The 21,156-nt window shown below is 40.7% G+C and overlaps 1 protein-coding gene across 1 annotated transcript in view; it reads right to left on the minus strand.

Moving 5' to 3' along the window:
* SH3BP5 (SH3 domain binding protein 5) overlaps nucleotides 1–20,409 on the minus strand; it is a 104,445-nt gene extending 84,036 nt beyond the window's left edge. The window contains exon 1 of the mRNA XM_073630318.1: nucleotides 20,021–20,409. Coding sequence (XP_073486419.1) covers nucleotides 20,021–20,104 — 84 coding nt within the window. The 5' untranslated portion in view covers nucleotides 20,105–20,409. The remainder of the gene's footprint in view (nucleotides 1–20,020) is intronic.
* Nucleotides 20,410–21,156: the final 747 nt, after the last annotated feature.

Below are 21,156 nucleotides of genomic sequence, written 5' to 3' on the forward strand. Positions count from 1 at the left end.
TTTTAAAATGTAAAAATATATAAAAACAGCACTACTCAAAACCTACACCAATTTTTAAAAAACAATTTATATGCAAAAAACAAATACAAAATATTTTTATATGTTTTTTGCACACAAGTTGGCATTTAGAAATTTTTTTTTTTTTTTTATTTCATTTATTACAGGTACTTATATAGCGCCATCAATTTACCCAGCGCTTTACATATGCAGTATATCATACATTCACATCTGTCCCTGCCCTTAAGGATCTTACAAGCTAAGGTCCCTAACTCACATTCATACATACACCTAAATTGATGTAGGTTTTGACTAGCGCTGCATATATATATTTTTTTTTACATAAATATTAAATAACTTTCTTTTTTTTAGGTAATTTTAATACAGCTGCGGAGCTAAAGGAGGATTAATGTAAATTGGGGCAGACTTGTTATCTTTCCCAGATCTTTAAAATGGCAGATCAGAGGGATAGGGCAGGGAAAAGGAGAAGGGGGTATAAACTCAATAAACTCACCCCTCCTGACATGCATAATTGTGTCGGGTCAATGACTCAAAGTACTGAAGTCAGTATATGTCAGCATACCAGCTAAGCAATTTAGGAAATGTTTATTGTACTGTCAAAGAATGGCAAAAATGTGAAAATTTTTTTATATATATTATATATATATATATATATATATATATATATATATATATATATATATATATATATATATATATATATATATATATATATATATATATATATATATATATATATATATACACACACACACACACACACACAACTTCAGCTAACAGTGTTTGGTTTCTCATTTCCTGTAACATATAGCATGTGTGTTGCAAACTTTGACTGGAATGTTAAGTAAAAACAGAAAATGTGGATCTAGTTACAGGAATTCTCTGCTGATGTCTCAGCGCTGCCCTTTGTCCCGTAATATCTAATCCCAAAACAACAAACCAAAACTATAGTCAAGAACATAGAAAAAAGGCACGTTTCTGTTAATATTCCTGCAGATAAAGATTCCAAAGACACAAGAAAAGCTATTGGACCCATTTCTGACAAAGCATGCTGGGAGCCGACACTTTACCTAGCCTACCCATTGTATTTGTTGACAGAAAACAGAACAGGCCTTAGGCCCACCATACACCGTTCAAATTTTCGGCCGGTTCAGCAGGAAAAAAGAAAAAAAAAAAAAAAATACACAATTGCTATTAAAGCGTTATATAGGTCTAAATATTTCAGGCTCCATAAACACTAGCGTGAGTTCAGATGCAACGAGAGTTACGCAGAATTGTATGAAAATGGAGATCACCTTGTTTTTAATGGTGCTTGTTCACAACAGTGCAACTCGATTTTGGAAAAGGTTTCTGTACTACTTTGGTGCAATTTCAGCTTTTTCGATTTTGGCCCCATAGAACATGCAAACCACTTCAAAGTAGAATCCATGTTGTACTACATACTGTAATTGCACTGAAAGCAAGATCAAATTCTGAACACAGCCTTATCCAACCTCTATATTATTGAATTTGTTTTTGAAAAATTAGTATATAGGAAAAAAGTATTGTTAAAAATAAGGACTTGACGGTTTAACCAATCATTGTTTGTGTAGAACAGCATTTCTCAACAAGCATTCCATGGTATCCTAGGGTTCCTCCAGAGGTTCCTTGAGCAATGGTGGACATCAATCTTCCACCTACACTGACCATTAATGGGGGACAATTTTCCACTGACATCCAATGTAAGGGGGCACTTCTCCTCTGACCACTAGTGTAAGGGTACACTAACATTTTCACAGTCCTTTTCTTTTTTGGCTATTAATATTCAATCTTTAAGATTGTTACTAAAATTAAAATGGTCATGTAGAGCAAGAGGGTGTTGAAAAATGACCCACTGTGTCATATGTCACAGTGTCAAATTTATTATGTCTACCAATTTTTTTTTTGATTCCTGTATCAACAAATTACTCTTAACACCAATATACCATGAATAGTAGATATAATTCTTAGCAGGGTCCTCTTGGACCTGAAAATAATTTCTCTAAAAATTAGGCGGTATGTATGGATCGCCTTTGTTGGTTTGTTGAATGAAAGTTTTGCCATAGCCTATTACAACTGAACGTCTCCCAGCTCTAGTATGGGACCCTTCCAATTGCAACAACAAGACTTTACTGATAAACCATCTATAAAACATGTGAATGCTGGTGCATGGTGTAAACAGGTTTTCTATCTGTAGTACAAATCAAGGAGGTTCTGGATATATAGTTGACAATGGGGGCAGCAAACAAATGAGTTCCTGCCTACAGCTGAAAGAGGAATACAGTCTTTTTTTTTTTTTCCACAATGACTTGCCTTACATATCCCACTGGCAAAACGGTGTGCCCATACCATAACAGGCCTAGGTTGGAAAGATTTCAAAAACGTAGCGTAGTTTGTACAATGAAAATCTGGAGCAACAGTATAAGGCTGATTTCATGTTAGCAGTGTTTACAGCCTCCATGAAAAGTGATCCACAGTGGACTGCTTTTCAGAGGACAGTGAAAGAAGGTTTGCAGGCATTCAGTATGCGATACTGCCACTTCCTGATGCCTGTTTTTTGTTTGTTTTTTCAAACTGCAGAACTGTATTGCAGGACTGAGCTGCAACTGCAAAGCAAACGCTTGGCTTGCAGTTGTGTCACAGTCCAATTCACTTACATCAGAGGGTTTGATAAGTGGTGATGCCTGTCAAACTCGGCATGTCACACTAAAAATGCAGCAGCTATTTTTTCTTCCTAACATTTCGAGTTTTTCATCTTCCAAGACACCTATTGTTGGACACCGAGTTCCTCCCAGGTCAAATCAGATACAATCTTCGGTAGGAGAGTTGAGCCAGGGGTTATAAGGGCATCGAACTTCTTATCAGCCCCTGAGTGGAATACATTTCTCTAATGTCTGAGGCTCACAATGTCCCTGAGATTAATGCTTGCCGCCAATACGAATTAACCCATTTCCTGCGCTCCCTAACTAAACCTCGCCATTTCCTTGGAAAATGGTCTTCATTTGGAGGAAGTCTGTCAGGACACCAGGCCTATGCAATGCTCTTTATATTTTTCTTAAACACTTCTTGTGACTATAAAACTCCAAAAGCCAACCCTTGATTACTAAATGGGGGAAGCCAAATTATTTAAAGGATCCTGGAGTTCAGCTTTAAGGATCAAGTTTGCTTGGCCATATTTATTGTATTGAACAACATACAGTGCCTTGATATTTTGTTACATTACAGCCTTTAGTTCAATGTTTTTTTAATCTGAATTATATGTGATGGATCAGAACACAATAGTCTAAGTTGGTAAAGTAAAATTAGAAAAATATATACATAAAACTATTTTTCAGAAATAAAAAAATGATAATTGGCATGTGCGTATGTATTCACCCCCTTTGTTATGAAGCCCATAAAAAGCTCCGATGCAACCAATTACCTTAAGAAGTCACATATTTCGTGAGATGATGTCCACCTGTGTGCAATCTAAGTGTCACATAATCTGTCATTACATATACACACCTTTTTGAAAGGCCCCAGAGGCTGCAACACCTAAGCAAGAGGCACCACTAACCAAACACTGCCATGAAGACCAAGGAACTCTCCAAACAAGTAAGGGACAATATTGTTGAGAAGTACAAATCAGGGTTAGGTTATAAAAAAAAAAACAAACAAATCTTTGATGATCTGATCCCTAGGAGCACCATCAAATCAATCATAACCAAAAGAACATGGCACAACAGCAAACCTGCCAAGAGACAGCTGTACACCAAAACTCATGGAGCAGGTGTGGGCGACTACATGGCAAATGAGGTTCAAGAAAAATCTAAAATAATGCATTTGGGTGGCAAAAATATGAATGTAATCTATACAATGGGGGAAGAACCTCTGGGGGAATCTAGGATGGAAAAAGATCTGGGGGTCCTAGTAGATGATAGGCTCAGCAATGGCATGCAATGCCAAGCTGCTGCTAACAAAGCAAACAGAATATTGGCATGCATTAAAAGGGGGATCAACTCCAGAGATAAAACGATAATTCTCCCACTCTACAAGGCTCTGGACCGGCCGCACCTGGAGTATGCTGTCCAGTTCTGGGCACCAGTCCTCAGGAAGGATGTACTGGAAATGGAGCGAGTACAAAGAAGGGCAACAAAGCTAATAAAGGGTCTGGAGGATATTGGTTATGAGGAAAGGTTGCGAGCACTGAACTTATTCTCTCTGGAGAAGAGATGCTTGAGAGGGGATATGGTTTCAATTTACAAATACTGTACTGGTGACCCCACAATAGGGATAAAACTTTTTCGCAGAAGGGAGTTTAATAAGACTCCTGGCCACTCATTACAATTAGAAGAAAAGAGGTTTAACCTTAAACTACGTAGAGGGTTCTTTACTGTAAGAGCAGCAAGGATGTGGAATTCCCTTCCACAGGCGGTGGTCTCAGCGGGGAGCATTGATAGCTTCAAGAAACTATTAGAAAATCACCTGAATGACCGCAACATACAGGGATATACAATGTAATGCTTACACATAATCACACACATAGGTTGGACTTGATGGACTTGTGTCTCTTTTCAACCTCACCTACTATGTAACTATGTATGACATCATGCACAGTTTTTTCTCTCTTGCTCTCTGCCAGGAAGGGAGGGGGGGATGAGTCATAAGAGGGCCAATGAGAGCTGCAAAGTTGGAGGTGTGTCTGTGTACATCCAGGAAGTGGACAGACAGCAGCTTCAGCTGCCCATCATTAAAATTGATGCAGCCAGACTCATTGGAGGGCGGTTTCTGCAGCATATTTGGCAAGTAAAGATTCAGATTATATAGAAAATAATATGCAAAGTAGTTGGAGGGAAGCCTCAGAATGGCAAAGATGTTTTTATTACATTATTATGTGAGCAGACATTATTTTTTTTTTTCTCTCTGCTGTGACTGATCTAGATATTAAGCATTTCAATTATTTTTGCAGGTTTTTGAAGAAATGTTATATAAATCTAGTTAGTATTTTTCTAGCACACATTTTGGATTGTTCTTGCATTTTGGGTCATAGTATAGATATGAAGAGGTTTTGGTACTGATGGTGATTACGTTTCTTCAGTCTAAGCAGAAAAGAATATGGTGCGTCAGTCAATCAGCCAGATATTGTCATTTTCATGTATTCTCACAGGCGCAAGGTGGTTCAGCTGTCTGAATACAATAGCCAGCAGTGGTGATTTCTCCATCCACATTTTTTTAGCGTGGATGGAGAAATATTAACATGCTTGGCTAGCATTCACAATTCATATTTAAAAGAGAAGTATAGGAATTGAGTTTCTGTGAATCATACTTACCTAGGTGGATGCAATCCAATGCTGCATCTGTCCCCGTTGGCTCCAACACTGAGAACCGATCGATCAAACAACGCCGATCACTCAGTTCCCTGCTCTGCACCCCGTGCTCACTGGATCGCTGGGCTGTGGCGGGGTGGGAGTGGCTGGCTCAGACTCTAGGCAGCTCACTGAGAGGCTGAGCCAGATGCCAGTCCAGGCATGTGGGCGGATCCCGACCATATGGTCGCGATCTTTCCCGGCTCTGTGACGTGGAGCCCGCTGTCTGCTGAAAACAGGTCACAGGAGTGCAGAGCGAACAAACTTTGGCTGTACTTGTCCTTTAATACAAGAAAGCAGATTCAATCATATGCTCCACTCAAACATTTTGCACTGAGGCCTAGTTCACATTGTTATTTTTTGTAATCTTAGTTTGTCAAGGATAGTCTGAAGAGCATCAGCAAACCTCTACAAAAGCATTTAAAACATATTAGGACGTTTTCTTAGAGTTGCTTACAGCAACATCCACATCAGTCTTGATGTTAACTATATAGATCAGTGGTGGCGAACCTTTTTAAGCCCTAGTGCCCAAACTGCAACAGGTGTACAGAGTGGCGTGCCAGAGGTCATGTGACTGCGTCCGGGGGGGGGGCGACAGAACTCCGCTCCGCTTTTCCCACCATATGTTGGATCCCCAGGAGGAGATCACACACGGCCCGCAGTACAGTAATGGCTTTTTAGGAGTCCCCACCCTTCCCGACAGGTGCAGCGCCCCCTCCTCTCTAACCTGTGCACCTTGCTCCGAGCCCCCAGTAATCCCCATCCTTCAGGGGCAGCAGTGACACCCAGCACTGCTCAGGCTACACCAACCCATCCAGCATCAGATTATAGAACCAAAGCCACTTACATGGTAAATCTCCGTACACTGTAGAGCCGCTACCACACTCTACACCAAGCACAGCGCTGCCCCTTCTTCCCCACCCGTCTGTTATATAGAGCTGGCAATGACTATCAGCTGAGTGTGGTGATTGGGATCAGCTGTAGCGAAGCTCCCGGGCTGGAGGACATGGCGGAGGATTTCCCTCTACCTGCGATCACTGGACTACACACTCTGGGACATTTCAATTCACCCGCGTCTGTCTCAGTGCACTAATCACAGGCAGCCTAGCTAGAGGTCATGTGACCTGGGTAGCGATCTGGCGACTTAGCTCACATGCCCACAGAGAGGGCTCTGCATGCCAGCTGTGGCACGCATGCCATAGGTTTGCCATCGCTGATATAGATTGTTAAGGGAAGTGGTGGTTGAAACTTTAGGCAGACTTCCGCAGGCATTCAGGAATGTCAAATCCTTATAAAAACTTAAAGGGCAAAAGCAACAGATAAGGCATGTAAGTAGAGCTGGGCGATTTTATCCTAAAACAAACAAATTAAAAAACCTGCGTTAAAAAAAAAAAAAAAACCTCGATTCACGATTCGAAGAGTTTTTTTTTGTTTTTTTGTTTTTTTATGGACACCACGCCGGTCCTGAGGAGCTGCGGGCAGGAGTTTTTAGGTGAGGCCGCAGCTTCGGTCTAGTCCGTGGCGTCCAGCCTCGCGGACTAGGCCGAAGCTGCGGCCCCGCCTAAAAACTCCTGCCCGCAGCTCCTCAGGACCGGCGCGTTGTTGGCGCCGGTCCTGGTGGAAGAAAAAAAAAAGTAAAAATCTATTTGCTGAAAATTTTAATTGGTTTGAGCTCTCAACTCGATTCAAATCGATTTTTTCCCCAGCCCTACATGTAAGACAAAACAACAGGTTGACCTAACTTGCCATCCCTTCCTAGCTGCTCCCTAGTTGCTTGGTTGTTCAGGCACCCAGCGCTGTGACATGGAGTGAGCCTTCAGTCCCATTTAACCTCCAAGTCACAACTTTTAAATCAAAGAAACCCTATAGTTTTCAGGTTGCAGGATACCCCCACTATATTTATTAGACTGAATGCTTTTGATACATTACCGTGATATAGATCTTGTTTACCTAATAAATCGTAAAAAACTATGAATAATGGCCAGGAAAGAAACACAGACCATGAAAATTGAAGTGACCCCTCACATTGGTGGTCACCAGAGAAAATTACCCCTCACGTTGGTGGTCAGTGTAGGCAGAAGATCAATCTCCCACTACTCTCCCCTGAGGAAACCCAGAGTTCCATGGAAGCTTTGTTGAGAAAGGCTGTCCTATAGGGGCTTCATGTTGTAATAAGCTAAATAATTACATTCTTAGCTAAATTCAGTCATGGAATGAAGAGACAATAGCTACAAGATTTATTAAGTACAAGTCTGTTTTTGTTGTAGGAATGCCTGTTGGCAATCCCATAGATTAGGAAGCAGCTCGGTTTTAACCAATCACCAATACCAGTATTCATGGCTTACAAAAGACAGAGATGCCAAGCAGAAGAAATACAAACCACCCACTAGTTGCCTACAAATTGATTGAGTCAGGGTGGAACTGTGACTCTGCCACCGACTTTAAAACCTTGCAGGTAAAAGCATAGGAAGGTATTTTAAATTCTTATTTATGTTTTTTCCTTTCTATAAATTACTTTGTATTCACTCGCAATGTGCCTGTGAACCTGTTAGAACATTTGACTACTTCAGGAGAGTCAATTACTTAGCAAAGTCCAACAATTTGCACATCATTGCCCTCTCCTGTTCTAGGAGCAGTGGCGGCCCGTCCATTAGGGGCGCACAGGTGCCGCCCCTCCATCCATGTGCCTGGACCCCTGATCTAAATACAGGGTTCCGGACTGTTTTTTTTTGAAGAACGTGATTAGCGCCAGAGGCTCTAAGAGGCTTAAACAAAAAAAAAAAAAAAAAGAAAAAAAAAGAAGGAGGGTGGCCTCACGCTCACCCAGTTGTGCGACGATAGCAAACAAATATTTGCAATTTTCACACTAAATCTGCTCCCCGCCAATCAGGAAGTGGGTCGTAAAACCAGTTTTCTAATTGGCTAAAGCATCAGGTGATCCTATTGGGTGCCTAGGAGGAGGAGACAAAACGCAGGGCGGAAGGAGAGGAGGAAGCCGCTCAGGAGGACACTGGAGCCACTGCCTGCCACCTTGATGGGGTAAGTGCCGGACCGACCGGCAGACAGCGCACGTGGGGGGGGGGGGTTATGGGGGGGTAGTGCCGCGCTAGGTGACTGATTATTTTGTTTCAATAGATTTTATTAAAAGGTTTTCACAAAAAGTAACAAAGGGAAAAAACAAAAAACAAAAAAAAACAAAAAACAAAAAGGGACATTAAAAGACTATAAACAATTCACAATTTCCATAATGTGTTGTGCTTATATAATAACAGCAAGAAAATAGGAAGGATTTACATTAACAAAAAAACAAAAGAGCAAAAGGCGTATGGCCCCAAGCCCCATTATAACTAAAGATTACTGCCTCTAGAGCACCAAACATTGGCATGTCCAAAGCACTTAGTTGCGGAGATCTTAAGTATTCTCCAGCATGATCAAGTCGACCGTTATATTTTGCAAGAGGCTATAAAGCCTAGTTAACTCATTATGGCCTACCCTTTGCATAAAATTGGTTTGAATAGATGGAGTTCACTGTTCACCCTCCACACATGAAAAAGAAGGTTCCCTCCACTGGAGGGGGAGGGGACATTCTATTCTCCATTAGTGTAACTACAATGCAAAATATCGTAAGCACACCAGTAAAAAGGGGGAGGGAGAAAATTAAGAAAGAAAGAGGGAAGAAGGAAGACCCCACGCACTGGCCTGGGCCACCAGAAGACATACTAGTCGGGTATAGTCCGGGGATCACCAGAAAAGTATTTGATCCATGGACCCCAGACTTTTTCAAACACCTTCATTTTGTCATTCAGGATTGCTGAGAGCCTTTCATTTATCATGAGCCAGGAAAGTTTGTGTTAAGTTGGTTAAATGGGAGGAGGACGGTCGATCTCCAGTTTCTAGCTATAGTGATTTTGGCAGACACAAAGATAAGGTTGAGGAGTCGTCTCAGGTTTTTCGAGGCTTCTTTCATTTTACAACCCAGCAGGGCATGTTTAGGAGATTTTGTTAGATTTGAGTGAGGGTAAAGATGAAATTATAAACTCATATCTGTAAATCGCCTCACCTTAGGACATTGCCACCAGATATGGTATGCAGTTCCTTCCTGACCGCAGCCTCGAAAACACTTTGAAGAAGCTCCTGGGACATAGGGGGCCGTGACTGAGTCTTTAAGAAAATTTTGGAGTGTTCAAACTTTAACATGGCAAAAAAAAAAAAAAAAAAAAAAAAAAACTTTCTAGAAGCTGGATCTGGAAATTTTTTTCCAAAAGGTAACTAATATATTGGGCTATTGCAAGTTTTGGTATGGCTGCTCATATTTTTTGCTGCTTCTAGAGGCCCCTTTCTATCCTTTAGTACAATAGTTAGGCTGGCCATACATTATACAATTTTCTTGTACAACTTTCTTTTAGATTTACCGAAAACCATATAATATGAGGTCAAACCTAAACACTTTCAACTTGTATGCAATCAGGCAGGCCCTTGCACTACATAGTTGAAGGTGAATCTAAAGGAAATTGAATAAGAAAATTGTATAATGTATGGCCAACTTTAGGTAGTTATAATACACTCTTCTCTATTGTAGGGAACTTGCATTGTGCACTCACAAGGGACACGGTTGAACTGTGCCTGAGTTGGGATTGTCCCCCTTCCCCCCAATGGTCTGCTTTCACAATGGGCTATAGGCAAGAGTTTCTGGTCACGCTTCCATCATCACCTTTGCCAACCAGACCACATCCCTGCTTCAGCATTCAGTGACTTAGTTATGTGCCCAAGCATGGTTTGTGCTCACACTGAAGCAAACCGTATGGGTCCACAAGTCAGCCATGCCAAGGACCACCTCTTTCAATTTGTCCCAGGCACACTACACTTACGGTGCACCCAGAGTTGACACAAGTGAACTGAACAATGCCCGAGTTTGAGTATCTGCCCTCCCCACTCCTCCCCTTGTCAGCACTCACACTGGGCTATAACCAAGTGCTCCTGGGCACACTTACATCACCACCTCTGCCAACCATATCACAGTGATCCCTGCTCCTGTGCTGCTTTGTAAAGTGATCACTACAAAAAAAAGGCACCAGCTGGAAGTTGATGTGGTTGGACCCCTTCTCTGTTTCATGATCATGATTGGCCACAGCATGTGTGCAAATTTATAAATTCACACTTGTGCAACTTGTCATGCAACTTTGGACATTAAAGCCGCATGACAAGTCGTAACCCATGTTTTCTAATGATTATTATACAGGATTTATATAGTGCCAACAGTTTACGTAGCACTTTACAACTTGGGGGTAGACAGTACAAATACAATAACTTTAATACAGTAGGAATTAGAGGGCCCTGCTCCTTAGAGCTTACAATCTAAGAGGGAAGGTCAAGTGATACAAGAGGTAATAACTGTGGGCGATGTGCTGATCGAGAAGATAAATGTACAATTGTTAGGTGGGGGACAGATAGGCTTCTCTGAAGAGATGAGTTTTCAGGGATTGTCTGAAAGTGGATAAAGTAGGAGAAAATTGGACAGATTGGGGTAGAGCATTCCAGAGGATGGGAGAGGCTCTGGAGAAGTCTGAAGGCAAGCATGGGATGAGGTGACAAGGGAGTTTGAGAGCAGGAGGTCTTGGGAGGATCAAAGAGAACGATTAGGTTGGTATTTTGAGACTAGGTTAGTGATGTAGTGATTTAATTGGGTGGCTGAGTGGCAGCCAATGGAGGGATTGGCAGAGGGGTATAGCAGACGCTGAGCGGTTTGTGATGTGGATGAGCCTGGCAGCAGGGTTCATGATGGACTGAAGTGGGGTTAGCCTATTTAGAGGTAAGCCAATGAGGAGGGAGTTGCATTAGTCGAGGCGGGAGATGACCAGGGAGTGGATTAGAAGCTTTGTGGTGACATTGGTTAGGAAGGGGCGTATCTTGGAGATGTTGCGGAGGTTGAGGCGGCAAATTTTGTATAGCGATAGGATGTGGGGCTGAAAGGTTAGTTCAGATCCAGGATTACACCTAGGACCTTGGTATGGGGGGGGGGGGGGGGGGGGGTTGACAGATTGATAGTTGAGCTGTTGATATTGACAGAGAAATCAGGGAAAGTGTGGCGCCTGAGGGAGGAAATATCATGAGCTCGGTTTTGGATAGGTTGAGTTTGAGGAAGTGATGCAACATCCAGGCTGATATGTCTGCTAGTAAGTTGGTGATGCGTGAGGAGACAGATGGAGAGAGCTGGGGGGGTGGAGAGATAGATTTGGGTGTCATCAGCGTAGAGATGATATTTAAAGCTGTGGGAGGCAATCAACTGACCTAGGGAGGTGGTGTAGATTGAGAAAAGGAGAGGTCCAAGAACAGAACCTTGGGGGACCCCCAATGGAGAAAGGAAGAGGAGGACTTTCATGCAACCTGAGAGCCATAGACTTCAAGGTCAACCTTTAAAAGTTGCACGAAAATCGTACCTGAATGTTTTACATGCAACAGTGTGCGACTTTGCAGAGGGACAACAAATCAGATCAAAGTTGCACAAATCCGAAAGTTGCAAAGTCTGTGCAACTTTGGACTTGTACAACCGGGAATGGACCCTTAAGCAAAAACATTAAATGTACATATTTTTATAGAAAAAATAAAATAAGGTTTTTTTTTTTGCATACAATCTGCAAAACTGGGCTTACAGTTAGAAAGACGGAAGACATGTCAATGGACTCTGAATGAGCAGATTACTGCACTTGTAGTCCTCTGAGAACTACGGTTGACAGACAGGACATGTAGTTCATTTATCCACCACACTATAATATCACACAAGGTAACATCGCAGTGTAGCATCATATACAACTGCTACAACTTGTTATTGTATGTACAGGAATAAACAGACTATAACAATAACAATGTGAAAAATCTAGAGCAATAAATGAAAAGTACTCCAAATGCATGCTCTAAAGCGTTAGCAGAAATAAAGTTTTGACATTGTTTCTATGCATTTCCATTTTATTTAGTTGTATGAGAAAAAAAAAAATAAAAATTTAGGCTTTATGCCTAAAGCCATGTTCTGCATGTGCGTTTGGCATTAATGCATGCAGTGTTTTGACAAACGCCTCTCTCCTGAACATGCTGGTGGTGCGTTTTTTTTTCTGCCTGTAAACGCCTAGGTGTGCATTGATACATAGGGGTATTTACAGGCAGGAGGACAGCAGTACATGCACCACCAGTTCAATCAGGAGATGAGCGTGGTGACATCCTATGACATCCCATGGGCATTAGACTGATGATAGATAGATAGATAGATAGATAGATAGATAGATAGATAGATAGATAGATAGATAGATAGATAGATAGATAGATAGATAGATAGCGCGCGAGAGAGCGAGACACACATATATATAACCTATTGCATGAGGTATTGCAGTGATAAACAGGAAACATCCAGCGTGCGTTCCACAGAAATAGGAAATGACGTAGTCTGGACTCAAACACAGGAAATTACGTCAACGCGTTTTACCCTCAAGTACCTCCTTGATGACGCCTTGTTTTTTGGTGCCACTATTCACTCATGCTCATCACGATTGGGGAAGAATTTTGATTTTCTGATTTTATTATCCAACCATGTGCAAGCTAAAATGCTGTTTTTTTAATTTTCCTTGCATGTCCTCCTCAGATCTACAGCGACTGCACTTCCAAGTGCATTTTCAGGTGCAGTTTGCACTTGTAGTGCAAAGTGGATTTGTCTTTAGTAAATAACCCCCAATGTATATGGATGTTTTCACATGCTAAATTTATTTTGTGAGCACTGTAATTTATTTTTTTTGGCTTCTGTTATTAAAAGGTAAGTTTATTACTAAAATCACAGTGTATATATGGGCATATCTTTTCTGCAGTGGTTACTGGGTTAGTGGTTACTGCTTTCAATCTGATCCGCAGGTGCAGCGCAGAACACCTGCACTGAGCCATAGACTTTTGTTATTACCTGCAGGTTTGGGGTGCTTTCAGAAAGTGCACCACCCCTGCAGAATGTAATAGAAGTCTATAGCAAAGTGCAGCTAACCCACACCAAAAAAAGAGGGGGGATCCGTTCCCTTCCATCTGGGCAGATCGAAGGGCCCATAGAGTAGAGCAGACACGGACCTGTCACCTTTCCGCTCCACTCATTGTGGCCGGTTTCGAAGCAGCTTAAATGGCCCTCGCTCTTCAAAAGGTTGGACACCCCTGATAGAAACACTCACCTTGTAAAACAACTAATTCATATATTATATATATATTTTATAGGCCAATTTTCAGCTTTCAGTGCTAATCGCACTTGGAGCAAAAATTGCTCAGTCAGGCAATACTGTACTTTTTTTTTTTAGACAGATGGAGCCTTCTTATGGTGGTATTTAATCACCACTGGGTTTTTATTTTTTGCTAAACATGTTGAAAAAAAAAATTAAAATAAAAAACCCCACTAGGTTTTGGTTATAAAATTTTGTAAATAAGTAATTTTTCTACTTAACTGATGTGCACTGATGATCAGTGCCCTGATTTTCTGTGTACATGTCCCCTGTCAGGATTGCCTGTTACCTGCATTCTCCTCCCCAGGGGGCGCGCAAGAGGCGTGGTTCCGGGAGGACGTCCATGGATGCCCTCCCGTAACGAGAGAGCCACTCTGTAGCTGTCTTCTGGCTATGGCATGATTAGGAAGTGGTTAAAAATATTATAAATACTTTCCCCCCCTTTTACACATACCCTCTGTTCTCAGCTGCATAAGGAATCTAGGGAGCTGGGTTTGGGAGAACAGAAGCACACTGGTTTAACCAGTGAATGGCTGTTCAGGGGAGGGGAATGTATCAGAACAAGTCTGAACATTGGAGATGAGCAGGCTGCATTCCCAGCACAGCCAGGAAAAATTACCACGCTGTGTTCACGTGCCTAGAGTGGCCAGTTTTTGATAGGAAAGCAGAGGGACTGGCAGGAACACCAGGTTTTTTCACACAAAGAGAAGAGGATACATTTCCATACAAGTACACGGTACAACAGGCACATATCAGGAATATGACAATTTGGGCTAGTTCTTTAAGTAGCACAGCAAGCCAAAAAGTAAAAATGAATGTTCACCGCTGTACACAAAAACTAAAAATGTATACATGGGTGGAGAAGTTTGAGGACAACAAGAGAAGAAACAAAAAGGAAACTTTGCAACAAAGCTGCTGTTATGAAATCCTAATGCATTTAGCATATCACGTCAGTCACTAATAGAAGACCACACTTGTCTGGTGAATTAAATAAAAAAGGAAAACTGACGTCAGCCCTTATCAGATGTGGTGGGTTTAAAAGGTGGAAGTCAATAATACACAAAGCTACAATGGCTCTGCTGTGTAAATTGGATAACTGGGTAAAGGCAGAGGGTCCTGCTGAATAACAGAGCAAAACGCAGCAGTATAGCTATCAGTCACTAGCAAATCAGATTTCATTGATACACACTGGACATTTCCAGGTCAGTTTGATTGGCAGATATTGCCATTGTCATTGCACTGTTACTAAACAAGCTTTTTCAAACTGTGGCCCCATTCAGACCAAAGCGTTTTGTAGCTTGAAGCTCAAAAACGTTCAACATACAAAACCCCACGGCTTTCAATTGTGGCTCTACACACCTGAAGCTTGAAGCTTGTAGCTCCAAAGCTGCAAGCTTTTTTGGCCCCAAAAGACTTCAGTGGGAGCACCCGAAAAATTTAAAAAAACAGATATATTTTGATTTCCTAGTAGCTTTCCATTAGATAAAAATAATAAAAAAAAAAAAAAAACCACCACCACACACATACACACACACACCCCTCAAACCTAAGATGCCCACACAGGCAAACAGTGGCGGCTGGTGCTGGAAGATTTAGGGGGGCGTGGAAGCCGCAGCTTCTGTCCTCTTTTTGGGTTCTGAATTGCCGGGAAGCCAGAAGCTGAAAGCCATTGCAGATTCGCTGGCATAGCAGGGTGGGAGGGCTCAGGGTGCAGTGCTCTGCTCCCCGAGGACAATATTAAAATGGCCAATTGGGGCCTCAGAATGTGGTGACGTGCCTGTGAGGGGATGATAGACCTGCTAGAAACCTATTGGTCCGCTGCCCCGCACAATGCACGGCCACACAGATGGTAGGAAGGAAGGCAGGCAATAAGATCCCAGGACCTTTATACTATTATAGGATCAATTCACAAAGCTTTAATCACAAGGATAAGGACTATGTTTGTCAAAATAACCATAGTTTTCAGATCTCACTGTACACGCTGAAAATAACAGCTACTATTTTCAAAACAAGGATCCTGATCCTTATGTGTTAGCTTTGTAAAATTAACTTGAATGTTTTTTCAAACTCTCGAAGCTGTGATCCAGCCAGAGCCCAGACTTGGACCTGATTGAACATGCCTGGAGAAATCTGAAAATGGCTGTGCATCGACCCTCCCCATCCAACCTGATGGATCTCTAGAGGTCCTGCAAAGAAGAATGGGAAGAAACTGGCCAAAAATAGGTGTGCCAAGCTTGTACCGGTAGCATCATACTCAAAAAGACTTGAGTCTGTTATTGGTGCAAAAGGTGCTTAAACAAAGTGGGATTTATTTTTGTTTTTTTTTTTTTATTATTTTTTATTTGCAAAGATTTGTGGAGATTTCAAACTTCTCTCACGTTGTCATTATGGGGTATTGTTTGTTGAATTTTGAGGAAAATATGTGATGTGATGTTTAAATAAGTTAACCTAATAATAAACGTGCACAGCCGCTAAACATTCCAAGTGGTACACCACACTAATTTCAAAATGGATAGTAAATAAATAAATGTAGCACTATGTGTAAACTTATAAATATAAAGTGCAAATCTCTAAAATAAATAAATCCTACATATAAATGAATAGTCCATAAAATGAAAAAAAAATGAAGAAATAAAAAACACTCTTCTTGTGATCAGTGTATCCACACAATTCCACCACAGTGATTGTTCATCCTCAAAAAGGAGTGCACATCACCACCAGTAAAAATGCGCGCTCACCTCCCAGATGAGTCAAAACTCATATGCGGATCTCCCCACAAGCCCTTTGCTCTCACTTCCTCTTCCCAATCAATGGTGGGTCTTTTCTTAATGGTAACTCAGCTCATTAATATTAAAAGACACGGATCATCTCTCAACTTGGCTCAAGATTCCATGAGTTGAAGACATGTAAATAATAAGTATAGAGACCATAGTGTTCTCTGTATACAAATTTATTCAAAGCCCCCAAAGAGACAAGTTGCACTTACAAGATAAAAACATTTAAAATCACATAAAACCTCCAGAGTAGCACCACGGTGTCCACATACACGGTGCCTGGCTGAACGTGACTATCAGCTCCTCCCTTCTAGGCGCGTATCGGCCAATCACAGGCCTTCCTCAGTAATGCCCACTATTTGGCTCATTTAAGAAAGCATTTTTTATTATTTGGACTCCAGGAAGAAATGGAAAAAGCACTACAGAGAACATATTTAAAAAAGGTAAGAGCAAAGCAACAAGCTCAGTACGGTGCTTCCAATTCTTTACCATCCAATCGGTTGGCTGGTGACCAAGCTGTATTTCTCAAGGAAACTGAAGTCTAAAATCCTGACAATGCAGTGTGGCAGAGGATTTTTTAATTTTTTAAACCCTTTTCAGTGCGAGTATAGAGTACTTGTCCTTCCTAACCAGTATGAAAAAATAAATAAATACAAAAAAGAAGGAGGGATGTGCATACTTTGCTAAAGCAGTTTGTTAAACCATGGTGTATAATAAATGGACCATGAGTGTGCAATGGATATCAGCAAGGCACTTGTAGTCTACAAAGGGAGCTTGTGTGAAATGAGGACAATGCAGAAGAGTAACTAGGAGTCGGGGACAGACTGGTGTCACCCTAAAAGAGTAAATGCTTGCAGGAGGATCTTTGTGGCTACCAAACAAGCAAATACTTCCTTAACGATGCATGCAGGAGATATTGGATTTAACTTACAGGTGAGCTTTATTATAAGCTTACCTGTAGGTAAAAAAAAAAACAAAATGCATAGTTTACTACCACTTTAATAATATTAAACAATGACTCTTGAAACTACTGGTTATACACTATCCAATCTAGCTGCACAATCTCCTGTAGATCTACCAACAACTGCAGTATATAGTAGAAGAGCCGGTCTGATTTCATTCAAATTGAATGGATTGTTTAAGTTTGTCCCCATATTGCATAGGGAAAAATATGCCGTATTTGTGTTTCAGTTTAACAATGGAACAGCAAATCCCTTAAACTAATTGGTCTTAAAGTCAAAAGCAAATGAGCGCTTAAAAGTAAAACTATAGGCCAACCCCCTCCGCCCCATTTTGGATAGAGCAAGGGAGGGTTATAGGCCCTGTCAGATTTTTTTTGCCATCTGTGTCCCATTGTAGAGTTTTCCCTAAACTTCCTGTCCCATGGCCAAACAGGAAGTGAGAGGAAATCTCTGCAAATTAAGGGAATTCCTTGGGGACCCCCAGGTCACCAGAACTAGTGTCCCTGTTGGAAGATTTCCCCCTTATTACTTTTCTGGGGACAACCCAAAAATTGGAATTTTCTTTTACTTTCAAACGATAATGGTAAAACAGGACAAATAGAAAAGAGGACAACAGGGACACAAACAGCAATAAAAATTGACAGGGGTTCTAATCCATCTGTAAAAACACTAAGTTTTGCCTTTAGTTATACTTTAAAAGCAGCGTTATTGACTCCCAGTGCGCATAAGGTCTTACACAAAAAAAATATTTAACCTGGTCCAGAGAAAACGAGTATGCGTTAACTATGATTAATGCCCAGCACATAATTCAATTAATTTATGACGGCCTCCATAATTTGCAGAAATGAAACGTGTTATTTGGGCTTTATATTAGATTTTTTTTTCCCCAATATACCCAAATGACAATCATTAGATTACCCATGTGAAAAAGAATAGATTGTGGCAGTTAATGTGTAGACAAAAGGGAATAGCGTGACTAATTTTGTGATAAAGGAGTATGCTGTAAAATCCTTTGTGTAGGAAACACGTGCTGCAACAGCAATGTTTGCTACGAACACGAGTATAAAATAACTTCTTAAAAAAAAGAAAAATAGGATTATTGTATCTTGACACCTGAAAAAAAAATAAAGGTCTTCTACAGGCAAAACGATGAAAGCTTATACAGTGTCATGATGCATCAACATTTTTTGTTTTTTAATTTGAGACTTTCCAGCAAGGGATGAATTAATCAACGTTTTCAAAGATTTACCCATTTTCACTTAAGATTCAATAAGAAAAATTGGTGAGTTTTGTGTTAAAGTTGTGAGAAAGCATTGATAAATAGACCCCCAGGTCTCATCGTTTACACTGTACGTCACCCATCCACGCAAAACACATCACATCAAAGTTTTCCAATCTGCTGATGTTGGTAAACCAGTCGACCAACTATATCAGCCCCCCAATCGGTCTATCCTTATTTAAAGGCATACCCTTCCAAGCTGGCTTAACCACCCCCTATTGCAGTCTTACAATGACATCATACTGATACAGATTATTTAATATCAAATAACCAAGGTAATATTCCAACCTATTCACAGGGTCAAAAACAGTGAGGTGTAAAAAACATTTTAGCCTTAACAGGATATTTGAAATACCAAATTAATAAGCCCATATGGTATATACAGCACTCCATATGGGGTATACAAAGTTATTTTGGAATTTGCACTGTAGTGCACATTTAACATTTTAGAGATAAATAGAGGATTTTCTAGGTTCATTAGTAATGAATGCCAGAAATACATTAAAAAAAAACAACCTAAACAGTATAGTACTGTATCACTGCTGCTGGAAAAAAAAACCCTGTTAAAAATAAAAAAAAAAAAAAAAAAAAAAAAAAAAAAATCTATAAAACATAGAAGACATCTAAAATCTCCTGATGGGAAGATTCATGTTAGTAGGTGACTAGTCATCTACTCCAAACGTGATCCCATCTTACTATGGTAGTGATTTTTTAATATATATTTATTATTTTTTCCCATACTCTATACATAAGTCAATGGTATATATATATATATATATATATATATATATATATATATATATATATATATACACATATACACACACACACACACACACACACACACACACACCTGCTATCAAGATTGTTATATTTGTATGTTACATGGATCACAGGGCACATCAAGATTAATTTAATTTAATTTTTCTTTTACAAATTTAAATGAATCTTGATGTGCCCTGTGATCCGTGTAACATACAAATATAACAATCTTGAATATATATATATATATATATATATATATATATATATATATATATATATATATATATATATATATATATATATATATATATATATATATCTCCAAGCCACAAAACAAAACAACAAAAGCAGTCATAATAAGCCTCTTGTGAAGACTTAACAGTTTTATATTAGTATAGTGAGTTCCTTTACAAAAATCAATATTGATATATAAAACACATCTAAAAAAAAAAAAAAAAAAAAACATACAAAAGCACAAACAGAAAAACAAAGCAGCCATAACAAACATTATTCTCTGCCAGGGCTTAGCAGGACCCCTAGGATGTCTGATCCTGCCCTTCCTAGCCAGGTGAAGCAGACACACCTCCCCTCCACAGACATCTGATGGTAGATCATGTACCTGGATTCTGGGGTCCACCTCTTCTTCCTCCTCCTGGGGTTGCCCATTCTCCTGACCCTTGTTTCTTATCCCCATTGTTTCCATTATGCCGCAGACATATGTGATGGTTGCTGCAGCTTGTGCTGATGACTGGAGGAGACACAAAGGTGGGAGCAATGTGTGTGCAATCACAGCCCCCCTGTGCACCTCTGCATGGCCCCTTCAGCCAGCCTATGTGACAGTGTGCAGGGACAGGGCTGCAGGTAGCAGACTGGCAGCAATCCTCCTGGAAATGAATAGCAGCACAGAGGAACTGAGCTGAGTCTCCGCCTTCTATTGCTGTCACTGGAAGGAGAGAGGAAGCATAGCTTCACTAGCCCACAGCTGATTATTATGTGGGTGAGGTTATTGCAGCAGAGGAGAGGCTGCATCACTCTGATGACTGATAGCATGCATTTTGGGAGGCTTGGAATGCAAGGAAGGGAGGGGAGGGGGTCTGGCACACATTTGCATGAAACAGATTATCTGAACCAAAATGGCTCTTTTATCCCTGATTACATTTAACAATATGAAAGAGGGAGGCTGCCATTGCAGAGCTTATTTCATTTCTGAAAATGCTAGTTGCCTGGTTGGCATGATGAATGTATTGTTCTGAGTCAGCGGAAGTATGCCAATCACACTTTCCTTGTATGTTTTAGGTCAGCGATAAGAAAGCGCTGAACATTCCAGCCAATTAGCATTTTCCAGAAGAGGTTGCGATGTGGGAACCAGCGCGATTCCTGTGCATCTAAAGCTTCGTACACACGATCAGATTTTCGGATGACCGTTCATCCGTTTTTTTTTGTTGCATGCTAGTCTCATGTCGAAAGTGAAGATGTTACTCACCAATAAGAAAATTCTCGTATGGCATAATACGACTTGAGAAGTGACGTCATGTGTTGAATAGTTTTTGTATGTGTTCTTTCTGGCTCAAACTTGTCTTGTATACACACGGTCACACAAAGTTGGTCGGAAATTCCGAATGTCAAGAACGCAGTGACGTACAACATGTACGACGAACCAAGAAAAATGAAGTTCAATAGCCAGTGCGGCTCTTCTGCTTGATTCTGAGCATGCGTGGCACTTGTGCGTCGGAATTGTCTACACATGATCGGAAT

The sequence above is a fragment of the Aquarana catesbeiana genome, linkage group LG05, assembly GCF_042186555.1.
Source record: "Aquarana catesbeiana isolate 2022-GZ linkage group LG05, ASM4218655v1, whole genome shotgun sequence".
NCBI lineage: Eukaryota > Metazoa > Chordata > Amphibia > Anura > Ranidae > Aquarana > Aquarana catesbeiana.